Raw genomic sequence first — 14,009 nt, 5'->3', positions numbered from 1 at the left:
GCCATGCCAGGGCTGGATCTTGTTCCACTGCAGGTGGTGGCTGTTGTCTGCTGCCCAAGGACATGTCTGGCTCCTGCAGCCTGCTCTCACACCACCCTCCTGGGCAGGGGAATTAAAAGGCTTCAACACTGGGAATGTTCTTGGCCTCTTTATTTGGGAAAAAAGCCCAGGTCGGCCAAGGACCAAAGTGCTGGTTAAAAAATCAGGTGGTGGGAGTTGAGCATGAGGGGGTATGAGAGTTCTGGAGCTCAGGTCCCCTCCTGCCAGCCAGAGTTGAGGGCAAGGAAGCCATGGACATAGGCCAAGGCAATGCTGCACTGGAGTCCTCAGCTGCAGAGTTAGAAACTGGGAACAAAAGTGTGTCCCACACTGTGAGTGGGGTTCCCCTGAGTTACACCACCAAACCTGCAGGCCTGGCTGCTGGTCAGAGAGAGCATCCAAGAAATGGAGGGAGACGGCTGCAGGATTTCGTGTCATGCTGCTGCATGCCTGGAGCTGTGAGCCCCCAACAGTGGTCCCAGCTCTCCTGGTGCATTGTCCTGCTTTGGCACAGGAGCCAGCCCGTGCTGCACCAGCAGCCCTTGTACCAGCTCCAGCTCCTGCTCCAACTCCTGGGAGCCATATCCCAGGCCTGGCGTGGTGGTGGCACCTTCCCCCAGCACCCGCAGCACCTGTGCCAGCAGCCGGGCCCTGACCAGCAGCACGGCCAGGGCTGTGTGGAGTTTGGCACAGCCCAGTGCCTTCATCCCCCAGCAGACAGCAGGACCTGTGGGAGAGCGGGGAAGGAGCTGTGAGTGTGGCAGGGTCTCCTTGGGCAGAGCTGGCCTGGGGAACAAGGACACTGTTGCTTGTCCCAGGCACTCCACGCTTGCCATACCTCGGCTCCAGCAGTCTTTGCAGTACTGCAGGTCCCTCAGCACACTGGGGCCTGTAGCTTCCAGCCACTGCAGAGCCGAGGCATGGACTGGGCTGCCAGTGGGAGCCTTCTCCAGGAGCTGCACCAGGACAGGGAGCAGCTGCTGTGCCAGGACAGATGGCTCTGCAAAAACGTTGGGTTCGTCCTCCTTGTACAGGCTAGCAGCTCTGGGGGGAAAGCAGAGGTGTGAGTGAAGCCAAGGGCTGGCCCCATGGTACCCCACACTCCCTCGTGCCAGTCCACAGGTCCAGCAACTCACTTGTTGGCCTCCAGCTCTTCCACAACACTCCTGAGATCTAAGATAGGGATGTGTTGAAGTAGTGAGTTGAAGGTCTCAGGGCGCTCCCCGAACTCTCCCAGAAGGAGCTCTAGGAGGCTCTGGAGCCCCACATTGTCCTGCACAAAGATGCAGCCATCTTGGAGCAGCTCCCCTGGGCTCTGCTGCAGGAGGCTGGCGAAACCTGAGGCCTCATGCCGGACCTCCCGCTCCTCATCTTGCAGAAGGTGAATGGCCACGTTTATCAGCCTGAGGAAAGGGAAGAGAAGGGAAGGGAAGCATAGTGCACGCCCCAAAGCATCCCAGCCTGCTTGGAGGGGAGGATGGGATCTCAGAAGAATGCTGCTCTGAGGGACTTTTTCCCTGGACTGTGAAAGACACCCAAGAGCTTGGGAGGGTAGGGGCTGTGCTGGGGATTGAGGGACCCAACAATGCCATCTGCTGCACATAATGGACTGGCCGCTTGTATTAAAATGCCATCTACACATTTTTTTGTAGGCTGTGAGCGCTTAAGTGCCACTGATTTTTGAATGAGTGGAGTTTTCTTCAACACCCTTGAGTTTCTGCAGGGGACACCTTTTGCAGAGTCCATCAACCTGCAGCAGGCTGGGGCTGGGGCTGCAGGGAGCAGTGCTGCAAGCACAGCCATCCCCAGAGACGGGCTGAGTGACCTACCGCAGAGCCACGGGGATGAGCGAGGGCCAGGCAGCGTGCAGGGATGGCTGCACCACACCGGGCCCTGCCAGCTGCAGGGAGCGGGCAGCACGCAGGGATGGCTGCACCACGCCGGGCCCTGCCAGCTGCAGGGAGCGGGCAGCCGCCAGCCGCAGGACCTCGGACCAGGCGCACCGGCTGCACTCCTCCAGCGCCGCACACCAGTGCTCCACCAGCGCAACGTCCTCGTCCCCACACCTGCCAAGGCCAGAAAAGGAGAGCGAATTCAAGCACACCTTGCTGCTCCATTAGGGGACCAAAGGTCACCGGCTGTCCTGAGATTGCAGGAGCCAAGTGCAATGCTGTGATTTATGGGAGGGAAGTCATGGCTGTTTCTAGTAAGGACTCAGGAAGAATCTGCTGGAAGAGTTGGGCAGCCCCCCAGCAGCAGCAAGGACCTACTGGTGGGCAAGCAGCAGGCTGGCAGCACACAGTGCCTGGAAGAGGAGATCAGGCCCAGGACACTCAGCCTCCACCATGTGCAGCAGCATCTCCAGGCATGATCTTGAGGAGCCCTGGAGCTTACTGGAAGCTTCCTGGGACCATGATGAGGGATCTCTGTAAAGATGCAGCAAAGCCTCAAGGTACAATCTCAGGAACTCTTTGTCCCTTCTCTCTTGCAGCACCGACTGCAAGCTCTCCTAGTTGACAATGGGAAAGAAAGTACACGGTTAGTGGTCCTAGCACTGCAGGACCAGGCAAGTGCACTGCACCCATGCACCCTCAGCCTTGGGAGCACCAAGCTTCTCAGCAATGGGATCCCAGGGGTCCCATCTGCGTGGTGCACTGGGGGGCCCCCTGCTTTACTTGGTGACTTTTGAGCCTCATCATACCAGCAATGTCAGCCCAAGAGCGTTCTCCACCTCCTTGCATGATCCTCCCTCCCCAGCAATCACCCAGCTCAGGATGGCAAGCTGGATGTCAGGGTTGGGCTGCTGGAGAAGTGAGCACACAGCAGCAATCCGCTCGCTGTCCACCAGCCGGGCTGCCTCGCTGCACATGAACTGGGCCATGGTTTGGTGGAGGATGGCTGAGCCCACCTGCAGGAAGAAAACAGGATTCCCCTTCCAGTGCTCAGCCTGGAGCAATGGCTCCCCCTGTCCCTGCCCAGGCTCACTGCCAGGCAGACACGGCCATAACTTTCCTGGCAGGAAGCGGTACCTGTGGCTCGGCACAGCCTGACTTTCCCCCCTGCAGGAGGCTGCCCAGCTCGGTGCTGATGGTGTCATGGATGTACTGAGCGAAGCCAGGGCTGAAGGATGTGGGCAGTAGGGAAAGGACCTGGAGGAAGGCAGCACGGACGAGGGGGCAGTGCTGGGCAGGGGTGAGCAGCCAGCCCCGCGCCTCCAGCTGCAGAGCCACAGGGTGCAGCGCCTCGGCCGACAGCCTGTATGGAGACACAGTCTCACCACAGGGCAAGCACCGAGATGGACACCTTCTGTGGCCAAAAGGCTGCATTTGGCACAGAGTGACCCCAGCTGGGGAGGCAGCGTGGAACACTCACCCCCTCGTGTCCCTGGCAGAGACCAGCAGTGCCTGCATCTGCAGCAGGTGCCCGTGGATGGCGTTGTGAGAGCAGATGTGCCCGGGTGCGGCAGGGAGCTGCTGGGCCAGCTGCAGGAGGAGCCTGCAGCGCTGGGGAGGGGCGACAACGGGCACCAGAGCCTTGGCAGCCATCGCTCGTACGGCGTAGATTGGGCTCTCTGCCAGCCCCAGCAGTGGCCCCAGGAAGGGAGCAGAGGGACTGTGGAGTGAAAAGGGCACCATGTGGTGATGCTCTGGCTGGAGTAAAGTCTCATAAGAGCCAGGGCCATGGGAGCCCTTCTGACTGCAGGAGCCCTTGGCTGAGGCACAGCATCCCCACTGCCCCCATACCTGCCGGCAATGTCAGCGCCAGGCTGCAGCTGGGCCAAGAGGGTGAGGATGGCATGGAGTGCAGGGTGCAGGCGAGGCCCCCCTGATGTGGGTGCTGTGGCCACCTTGAGCTCTCCGAGCAGCACAGCGCCCAGCTTTGGGTGCTGCCCAAGGAAGGCGTGCAGGCTCAGCCCCTCTGATGGGCAGCCATCCCTGTGGCTCCATGGCTGTCCCAGGAGCCGGGATGTGAGGGCACCTGCAGGGACAGAGAAGGCAGTGACAGGTCCCATCCAACCCTGCCAACCCCCTGCACTTCACCCCACACAGGCTCTGAACCCTGGGGGCTGTGGATCTCTCTCTGTCAGTACTCACTGAAGAGCTGGATGGCTGCGTTCCTCATGGCCCAGCAGGGCGAGCCCAGGCCCCGCAGTGCCAGGGCCATCATGGGTGTGGCGTGGCACAGCACTGCCCCACCCAGCCCCGCACCACGGACCAGCGTCTGCAGCACGTGGAGGGCACACACCTGGGGAGAGCACAGGGGCTTAGGGGCACCATCTGGGGAGGGGGCTCATGCTACTATGCCAGGGGAAGAGGGTGGGAAAAGACAGGGGAGCCAAAAGACCATCAGCTCCTAGGCTGCCAGGCTGGACAGTGTGACCAGGGCTGTGGATTTTTGCCCACTCTGAGTTCTCACAGTCTCACACTGGGTACCTGGCACAGCTCCCTTCAGGTAACCCAGCAGAGATCACCCTGTCCCCAGAGGGGCTCCAGCAGCCAGGAGCGCCACACTGACCTGCGGGAGGTCGAGGGTCTGGTCCCAGTCCTGTGGCAGTGCCGTGGCAGCCAAGGTCAGCAGTGTCTGGATGCAGTGGGTCAGGAGCGGCCGTGCCAGCGCCGGGGCCTCCCCGCTGACGATGCAGAGGAAGAGCATGGGGAAGCCGGCAGCACGGCGTGTGATCGAGCTGCTCCGGGGCCCACCCAGTGCTTCCAAGCCCTGAGAGAGAAACAAAATCCACCTGAGATGTGGCTGGAAACCTGACACCTGGAACCAGCAGCTACCCTGCCAGGAGGGCACCAGCTTGCACCAGCTCTGCACCAGCTCCTCAGCTGCCAGGAGGGTGCTTGCCCCAGGGAGTGCAGAAATGCCTCTGGTGCTCCCTGGGGCACATGGGAAACAAGAGGCACCATGAGTACGGTACCTGCTCCAGCACGGCCCGTGGGATGGCCTGCAGCTCCGGATCTGGGTGGTTCAGCAGTGCAGCACAGAATTTGGTGAAGCCCATGCTGCAGCCCTCCACTGCTCCCTGGGGCAGAGCATCGTCAGGACAAGCACCCCAAAGGCTGCACCCACCAGACCCCCATGCCCCCAGACAACTCTTTGTGAAGGGAAAGAGCAAGTGAGAAGACATGGTGGTGTGGGGATGTGATAGGGTCTGGCACTGGGATCCCAGCCAGGAGATTTCCAGCCATCTCCATGCCCTGCCCCACAGCAGACCCTACTGCACTTGCCCTCCCTCCACCCCCAGCATGCCAGGGCAGGGACAGGGCTGCAGGGATGGCCAAGGGCCCAGATCTGCCCTTACCCAGTGCCGGCACCGCAGCAGGATTTCCTGGAACACCCTGGTGGCCATCTGCAGGGTGGGGAGTGGCAGGAGGGGCCCCGCTTCAGCAGGCAGTGCTGGGGATAGCAGCAGCTCAGCCAGGCCCCCCAGGAGCAGCCCAATCTCCTGGGAAGAAGAGGAAAGTCAGCAAGACTGGCAGGGAGGAGGAGAAGCTGGGATGGGTGGCAGCAGGGCTGCAAACCAGGTAGCCTGGCTCTGCCACAGTGGGGGACTATCAGTGACTAGGAAGAAGCTGGGCTCCTTAAGGGCAGGGAGGGGGCTGCTTTTGGGGAGCCTGCTAGCTGCCTCCTTCCTGGAAGAGGGTGAGGACATCTGTGAGAGCACTGAAGTAAGGACAGAACTTCTCCCATGCTCATCCTCAGCGAATGCACCAGGGGGAAGTGAAGCTGGGGAAGGCTGGATGATGGGTGCCATGCTGGGCTGCCCCTCTCCCAGTACCATGAGGAGGGGTTCCCACCTTCACTGACACCCAGCAGCATGTCAGGATCAGGCTGTGCTCCTCTGACAGCAGGACTGAGTCACCCTCCTCTTCCTCTTGTCCCTGGCCCTTCCCCAGCATGATGAGGGAGCCAATGGCATTCCCCATCTCTGCAAATGATGGGGCAGCAGCTGCAAAAGGAAAAGCAAGGTCTGAGCAGGGTGTAGGGCAGTGTGAGGGAGATGCTGCTGGAGTTTGGGAGGACCTGTAGTCCCCTGTCAGAATGCACACAAATGGCAATGGCTCCTGCCCTGCTACATGCCCCACTCAGGAATGCAGCTGCATTTCCCCCACTGCTCTTTCCAAGGCCTGTAAGGTCTCTGCCAGCCCCTTCTTTCCCAGCTGTTTTCATCTGGCAGATGCCTCGCTGCTCCTGGAAGGCTTTTGCCTCTAGTGCTCCTTTTCTCCCTTGGAGTTGAGAAAGGGACGCAAAGCCGGGCCCGGCCCCACAATGGTCCCCTGCTAGAGGAACTAAGCCCAAAGCAAGTGCACTCCCCTGGGGCTGGAGGGCTGCTGGGCCAGGAATGACTGTGATGGAGTCGTCAGCGGCTCAAAGGGATGGATCCCAGGGCTGGTTCTGCCACTATGGGGACACACTCACCTTGCTCATCAGCACCAGGGCCTTGCTGGCTCTGCAGAGCCCCCAGGAGGAGGGAGGTGATGTCTCTCACTGTGGTCACGAGGCAGGTGAGAAGCTCCTGCCAGCTCTGCACCAACTCTGCTGCCTGCATGGAGATGGCCACCTCTGGCACCTGGAGCAGGCACCTGCGCAGGGCTGTGATGGCTCCTGCAGAACACCCACCTCTGCTCACTGTGCTGTCAGCACAGCCCTGGCTCTCCTGCCTGAGCCCGTGGCTGACGTGGCTCAGGGGCAGGGGAGTCAACAGGGCCTGGGGTGAGGGCTGTGCAAGGCAGGGGCAGTACCAAAACAGGGAAACCAAGGCAAGGATGTGGCACCAACAAAGAGCTGTGGCCGGAGTCCTGCCATGATTTTGGCCTGCTCCGGGTCCCAGGCAGCTGCTGCAGGAGCTGCCCTGCCCTGCCCGCCCTGCCCAGCTGGGGCCATACCGTGCATTGGTGCGGTGGCTGCTGCCCGCAGCAGGTCCTGGCATGCCACCTTGTACTGGGCTTGCAGCAGGTGAAGAAGGTGCTGGGCAAAGCACAGCCCTCGGCCGGGCAGTGTCAGGGCTGCCTCAGCCTCCAGGGACAGGCTCTTCATGGTGCCACTGTCTGACCTGGGGACACAGGCAGATCCTGCTGTGAGTACCAGGGAATTTCCTGCCCATCTTGTGCTACACAGCTCCTTCCTCCCCCAGTGCAGACTCCTGCACCTCAGCCCTCCCCAGCTTCCCACTGCAAAGCTATTGCAAACCCCATCTGTGACCACAGACTGGTGAAACACCAGTGCTGCCAACACACTCTTGGAGGGTCCTGTGCCACCACAGGGAGAGGGAGGGGCATGCCAGAAGCTCATACTTCTGCAGGATGGTCTTCATCAGCACAGCTCCAGCTTCAGCCTCCTGCACTCGGGGGCTGCCCAGGGTGTCCTGGGCCAGCTGGAAGAGAGCCAGGGCAATGGGCTCAGGGAATGTGGTGGGGAAGTAGCGGACAAGCAGCTCTGAGGCCAAGTCTCTGATCTGCCAGGACAGAGAAGACATGGGGAAAAGTGGGACATGGGAGAATGGGAACCATGGTGGGCTTCTCTGAGCCTGCTTGAGGCCAAGGCAGGCATCTTTATGACCTCCCTTGGGCTTTATGAGGCTCACCTCGTTAGTGCTGTCCTGCAGGCAGCTTAGCAGTGCCAACAAATTGGGCTGGGAGAAGAAGTCCCAGCAGCCTCTCTGCCTGGCGTAGCTCAGCAGTGTGGCCATGGTCCCTGTGTTGGGGACACGGGGCAGTGGCATGGGATTGGCTGGGAGCATCTCCACAGCTGCAGGTGATACTCCAGGTGGCTTGCCTGTACTCACGTGGGGGCTGGCCTTTCTTCCTGTGGGGGCTCCAGGTGTCTGTGCAGGTCTCCAAAACAGCGGCCAGGAGGAGCAGAGCCGTCTTCTTCCTCTGGTAGTTGGAGCCTGGGCTGAGCGAGGCGATGCTGAGCCGCAGCAGCCATTCCACAAAGCCTGTGGGCAGAGAGCATGGCAGCAAGGGATGCCGAGCACATGTGAATCTCCCAGGGCTGCGGTGCAGGTGCTCGGTGGCTGCCTCACCTACTGCCTGGGCGAGCTGCTCAGCTCCCTCTGCCGGCACCTTCCCCCGCAGCTGGGCCAGCGAGCTGTCCCGCAGCCGGACCAGCGCCTTCCTCACCGCTGCCTGCAGCAGCTGCCGGAACGAGGAGGAGTCGCAGTTGAGGTTGAGGGGCAGGAACTCCCGCAGCAGCCGCACCTCGGTGCCCGAGAGGGGCTGGTTGGTGTTGGGGCTGCAGCAGAGCAGGCCCAGCGCTGCCAGCCGAACACCCTCCTCGCGGGTGCCCAGGCAGCGGGAGAGCCGCTCCAGAGTCTCATCCTCCAGCGGCAGGACCCCTGCCACACTCTTCTGTGCCTTCAGCACGGACACCCAAGCCCGGAGCGACATCGTGTCCTGGCCACCAAACTGGGCGGCCAGCAGCGCCTGGGTGGCTGGGAGCTGCCGCAGGGTCCAGGTGAGGAGGTGGTTGGCACTGTTGCTCTGCAGGATGGGCAGGGGAGAGCAGAGGCCCTGGGAGAGCAGGGGGAGCCAGCACAGTGCCCACTGCTCTGCCAGGGCCTCCTCTGTGCCCTGCTGCCCATCCCTCCACTCGCTGCACTGCTGCCGCACCAGGACCTTGTACACCTCGGCAGCGGCGGGACACAGGTGGTTGGTGGAGAGGCAGCTCAGGAGATGCTTTGGCAGGTCTGGGTAGGCATCCAGCACCTGGGAGAAAGGCAGGTGACCCTCATCTCCCTGTTGGGCTGAAAGCTGCATTTGGGGGAAAGACAGATGGGTACAGGCCACACTGCAGTCACCCCTGGCACTGAATTTCTCTGGGACCTCAAAGCTGCTTCTGGCGAACTTTTAGTGGGCACTGACAGGCAAAGCTTCCCTTCCCAGTGGCACTCCCCAGGGATGCACTGCTGTAGCTCACTATCACAGGGATGCTAAAATAGCCTCTCTGGGTAGGAAGGTTCCCTGCCCACAGAGCTGAGCTGGGGAGAAGGTGACAGGCAGTGGACAGAGGCTGTGACACCTCAGCAGCAGAGCCAGCTGACACCAAGACTCCCCACACCCCTGTCTTCCCTACCTGCTGGCTGCCCATGTAGGGGACGATGGCACACAGGGGCACGTATCTTGCTTTGATCTGCCATGGCATTGAGACCACCCTCTGCAGCATCTGTTGGTAGAGGGGTCTTTCCTGGTCCTGGAAGTGCTGGCATTCCAGGTGGTAGATCTCCAGGAGCAATCGGAAGGAGCTGTGGATGAACTCAGACACACCTTCCACCTGTGGGAGAAAGACAACAAACAGGGGGGTTAGGGTGGGCTACCCCTCATGTCTTGCTGTCCTGTGGCAGGTGAAGCACAGGGACATGGCTCTTTACAGACTGTGTGTGACAAATGCCAGGACCTCAGCAGTGTGACTGTCCCTGCCCTGGCAGCTGCAGGCAAGGGACTCTTTTTGGCTGATGGAGCTGAACAGGCAGGGATGTTATGGGCTGGGAACAGCAGCTGAGCCAGGTGAAGGAAGATCTGTTCCTGGCTGCCACACTCGGTGCCCTTTGGCACTGTGTCCTTACCGGTGTCTCTGCGTTGTTCCACAGCAGCTGGGTGAGCTCCTGGAGGAGTTCAGAATCCTGGGCCAGGATGTGGGTCCCCGTCAGGTGCCAGAGAGCAGCCAGGCCCTCCCGCAGGCGCTGCAGCCACAGTGCACAGGCTGCCAAAACAGAGAGCTCAGCTGCAGCCCTCCCCCAGACTCACTTGCACCAGACCAGCACAGGCTGTGGCCTTAAGCACCCTGTGTGCAGGGGCAGCAGATCCCCTGTTAGGTACACAAGAGCCCAAGAGGGCAAGTGTCCATTGGGCAGGAATAGAAATTAATAGCAGTTTCCAAAGCAGCTACTAAGACCCAGAAAAGCACCTTCCCTGGGAAGCATCTTCCCAGCCCTCCCTGCCATGGCAGGATCAGTCTCCTACCTTGGAAGCAGTAGTAGTGGCAGTCCTTCTGCTCCCTGGTCAGGGCACACACCGCAGGAAAGACCATGTCCAGCAGCAGGCAGGCCTGCAGGGGCACAGCAGCTCAGGGAGAGGGCAGGCACAGAATTTCCACTGGGGAAAATCCTACCATGAGACAGGCAAGGAGAGTGCTCCTGGTTCTCCTGCTCTCACAGAGCACACCTCTGCTCCCTGCCTGGCAGTCCTCAGCTTGTGAGGACTTGGGAGAGGCTAGAGCTGGGCAGAGATGAGGCTGTGCTCTGCAGGGACAGCCCCAAGTTCATGCCATGGGAACACAGGGTGAACACTGTTTTGCTTGTATAGGGGCTCTTGGCATCTCTTTGTTTCCCACATCCCCAGGAAAGAGAAATCCCTGCTTGGATGTCTTTGGAAAAAGCTCTTTGGCCAACTGGCTGAGCTTAGCAGGATGCATGGAGCTGCTGGTGTGGAGGGCTGCAGCCTGGCCTCATCCCCCAAGGATCTGCAGGCACCACAGGCAACTGCCAGCCCTCTCCAAGGGCTCCCTCAAGCCCTGTCCACCAGGTTTGAGTTCTCCTACCTTGTGGGGGAGGCCCTCCAGCTGGCAGCTGAGGATGTCCATCTTGCAGCACGTCAGCACGCCTCTGGTAAGCACCAGCTTCTCCAGCCCATCTGGTTCCAGGACAGGGGGCACTTCCAACACCAGCTCCCCAAACTTCAGCTCCTCAGTGCCTGCTGGAAAATGGCTGCACTGGATGGAAGGAAGGTGGCAAACCCAAATGCTGCTCTGAGAGCAACTGCCATGGCTCATTCCAGAACATCCACGGGAGCTGGCTGGAGACACCTGGAGCTCCCAGACCCCGAGAGAGGCAGAGCAGCAGAGTCCAGCCTGGAACCAGCCTCTGTCCCCTCACACCCAAACATGCCAGCCACCCTTTGCCAGAGGCCCTCCTCAGCTCAGGAGAGAGCACGCACCTCGGCTGGGGAGCTGGAACAGGGTCAGCACTGCACTGGCTCCGTGCTGGGGCTGGGGGGCCGTGTTCACCAACATGCTCATGGCTGTGCCTGCCAGCAGCCTCGTGTCCTTGTTCAGGGCCTGGACTCACAGGGAGGCAAAGGCACAACTCAAAACAGCATTTAAACCCCAACCACATTTAATTGCACCTGCAAACAGCTACATGGGGTCCCTCAGACATGCCAGACACTGGGCTGCCTCTGCAGGCTTGCCCTGGGGAGGGGAATAGGGAAAACACCCAGAAAGGACAGCACTGCTCTGCTCCTTGGGACAAGCAGCTCCACCCCTCCCAGGGCTGTACCCACCTTCCCCCAAGCCACCTCCAGTAGCAGTCCCAAGAGGCTCTGCAGGGTCTCACTCTTTCCTGATGTGCTCCACACCAGGGGAGCCACATCCTCTGGCAGCACCTGGAAGACCTGGAGGCAGGCCTGGAGGAGCAGGAAGTGCCACAGGGCTGATCAGTATTCCTTACCTCTGAAAAGGCAGCAATGCCCCAGGAATGGCCACTCAAAGCAGCTCCAAGCGTTACATCCCTCTGGACACTGCTGCTGGTGCCCGGCCTGGCCTTGCAGGTACTGATCCCTCCCCTGCTGCCCAGTGTGGCTCTTACCTTGATGATCAGGTAGCCCCAGGTGCTAACAGGTGTGGGCTGGCCCTGCAGCACCCAGTGCAGGGTGCTGGCCAGGCGCTGCAGCAGCAGGGCCAGGTTCTGCCGCCAGTGCTGCCGGCCCAGGCTGCTCTCCTCCAGGAACATGGACACTGCGGGCAAGGGGACAGCATCAGCCCCCGGCCCTCCTGCAGCCAGCCCTGCTCCCAGTTCAGCCAAGGGCATTGGTGAATGAGGTAAGAAGGGGCTGGGATGCAGGGCATGCTTTGGCTTGTCTGGTTTCCAGCTGTGGGTGCTGCTGGGACCTCTGCAGAGATCACATGGATCTGGCCAATCCCCGCTGCCCTCCCATGAGGGCTGAGTACCCAGTCTGGGTTGGCAGGAAATGTTCTGTGCACTCGTGGTGTGAGCTGGGAGGAAACCCCAGAAGGTAAGGAACAGAGGCTAACCTGACTGAAGGTCCTCAGGAGACAGCACCTGCAGGCACAGAAGAATAGTTTGTCCTGTGTGACAACGTGCTGGGGCTCAGTGCCTTGGGCAGGAGGGTTCTGCCAGTGCCAGGAGCTGCCCCAGGGATGAGCAAAGGGCTGATGTGATAGGCAGCCACATGCTGCCAGCTGCACGCAAGGGCAAATCCCCAGCATCATGGCAAGTGAAGTGAAGGACAGGAGGCAGCCCAAACCAGGAGGTCCCCATGACACATGGTCTCCAGACAAGTCCCCATGAAAGCCAGTGACACTGCACAGCCAGGGTTCTCTCACCTCTCCCTGCAGTGCCAGGCCAGTGAGCAGTGTGTCCACCTCCTGAGCCAACAGGGCTTCCTTCCCCACTGCCAGCTGGGTCACCATCTGCCAAGAGACACCCCAAGTCAGCTGCTCTGCCCAGACCCCTGGGAGACACCACTGCCAAGTGCTACTGGGGGAGCCTGCACCACCTCTGAGCCCCTCTGCTGCTATGGATGCCAGAAAGCTACAGAGCTGTGCCAGGAGTGGGCAAAGCTAGCCCAGCCTTACAGACCTGTTCCAGTTTCTGGAAGCAGCTGCAGCTGCTGGTTGCCTCCATCTGGAAAGCCAGGACACAGCGGAGCAGGGGTCGTGCCTCTGCCTCACCCAGCGCCTGCAGACCCTCGCTCAGCACCCGTGTCAGCTGGAGAGCCTCCTCCAGGTGCTTCTCTCTGCATCTCTTGGCAGTGCTCCTGGAACAGGACAAGGGCAGGGGTGAGGATACCCCGGCTCGGTGAAGTTTGTAGCGGGGGAATAGCCCGACTCAGTGGGATACGGGCTTGGAGTGCCCCAGCCTGCGGCGCTCCTCCCTCCCAGCTGCGCTCAGCTCTGCACCAGCGCGGGCACGGAGGGACGGACGGAGGGCGGCGGGGGGAGGGAGCTACACGAGATCCTCAAAGCTCAGCGCACTGCAAACCCTCGGTGGGCAGAAGGGCACGAAAATCCTAAAAACCGCAGCCCTGCTGCTGCTGAGCAGGCTGGAAGGAAATGGGGAGCACTGCGAGCGTGGCTCCAACCCCCGCTGGGTATCGATCTGCCCGCCCTCCCTTCCTCTCTCCCAACCCGCGCCCGCGGGATGCACGGGCGCTACACGCCGGGGGTTTCCCGGTACAGCCGCCGCCGGGGGATAGCGGGAGCTCCCTCCCTGCGGCCCGCCCTCTTACCCCGCGAAGTGCCGCAGGCAGCGCAGGCAGGAGAGCACCGTGGGGGCGAGGCCCCGTGTGCCGTAGAAGGCGGCGCAGGCCCGCGCCTCCCGCTCGGCGCCCATGGCGGCCGCACCACAGAGCCGGGCCCGCGGCGGCGCTCGGCGGCGCCCCCTGGCGCTGCCCCGGCGCAGCACCGCCCGCAGCAGCGCCGCCCGGGACCCGCGGCGCTTGCTGGCTTGCTTGCTCGCTCGCTTGCTTGCTTGTTTCCTTCCTTCCTTCCTTCCTCCAGCTGCAAGGCAGGAGTTGAGAAGCATCATCATCCCAAGCTGTTTCCGTAGTTGGGGAAAAGCGAGACAGCCCAGAACTCCTGAGACCCGGGTGCTGCCTGCCGAGCACAGAGGAATTTGGACAGCATGAGGTGGTTCAAGATCTCTGAAATGCCAGCTGGAATGCTCCAGGGTGAAGCAGTTGTCTGATCTCATCATGGTTCGTTGCAGAAGAGGGGGTTTGGTACCCCACAGTCCTTGTGCTCCACCACGGACACCATCTCTGCCAGCCAGCACCACTATTGGTAGCATCCCTACTAGCAGAATCACTAATAACACTACTACCCAATGGAGAGATTCCACTTCTTCCTGTGGAATGAAATGGCCTTTGGGGAGAGAGGGAGATTTATTGTAATTATCATCAAATCAAAATGAGTTTATTAGAACCCTTAATGTTAGTTGGCACAGGGTT

At 61.0% G+C, this 14,009-nt stretch overlaps 1 protein-coding gene across 1 annotated transcript; it reads right to left on the bottom strand.

Annotated features, from left to right (window-relative positions):
* Window positions 1-135: 135 nt before the first annotated feature.
* LOC108962359 (thyroid adenoma-associated protein homolog) lies at window positions 136-13,409 on the bottom strand. The gene is made up of 31 exons (XM_050980450.1): window positions 13,290-13,409; window positions 12,641-12,818; window positions 12,385-12,471; window positions 12,073-12,100; window positions 11,627-11,775; window positions 11,322-11,444; window positions 10,977-11,097; window positions 10,582-10,736; window positions 10,005-10,089; window positions 9,608-9,744; window positions 9,118-9,315; window positions 8,069-8,750; window positions 7,829-7,981; window positions 7,628-7,737; window positions 7,338-7,498; window positions 6,930-7,096; window positions 6,463-6,648; window positions 5,841-5,992; window positions 5,345-5,488; window positions 4,961-5,065; window positions 4,555-4,755; window positions 4,134-4,284; window positions 3,783-4,017; window positions 3,412-3,651; window positions 3,069-3,294; window positions 2,741-2,947; window positions 2,310-2,548; window positions 1,869-2,105; window positions 1,176-1,442; window positions 878-1,083; window positions 136-766 (listed from the first exon to the last, which is right to left on the bottom strand). Exons 1-31 carry the CDS (start codon window positions 13,391-13,393, stop codon window positions 474-476), a joined length of 5,727 nt encoding a protein of 1,908 aa, XP_050836407.1. The 5' UTR covers window positions 13,394-13,409; the 3' UTR covers window positions 136-473.
* Window positions 13,410-14,009: the final 600 nt, after the last annotated feature.

Source organism: Serinus canaria, chromosome 15 (assembly GCF_022539315.1).
Source record: "Serinus canaria isolate serCan28SL12 chromosome 15, serCan2020, whole genome shotgun sequence".
NCBI lineage: Eukaryota > Metazoa > Chordata > Aves > Passeriformes > Fringillidae > Serinus > Serinus canaria.
Note: the sequence above shows the minus strand (reverse complement) of the source record. Positions and strands in the feature narration are given on the sequence as shown.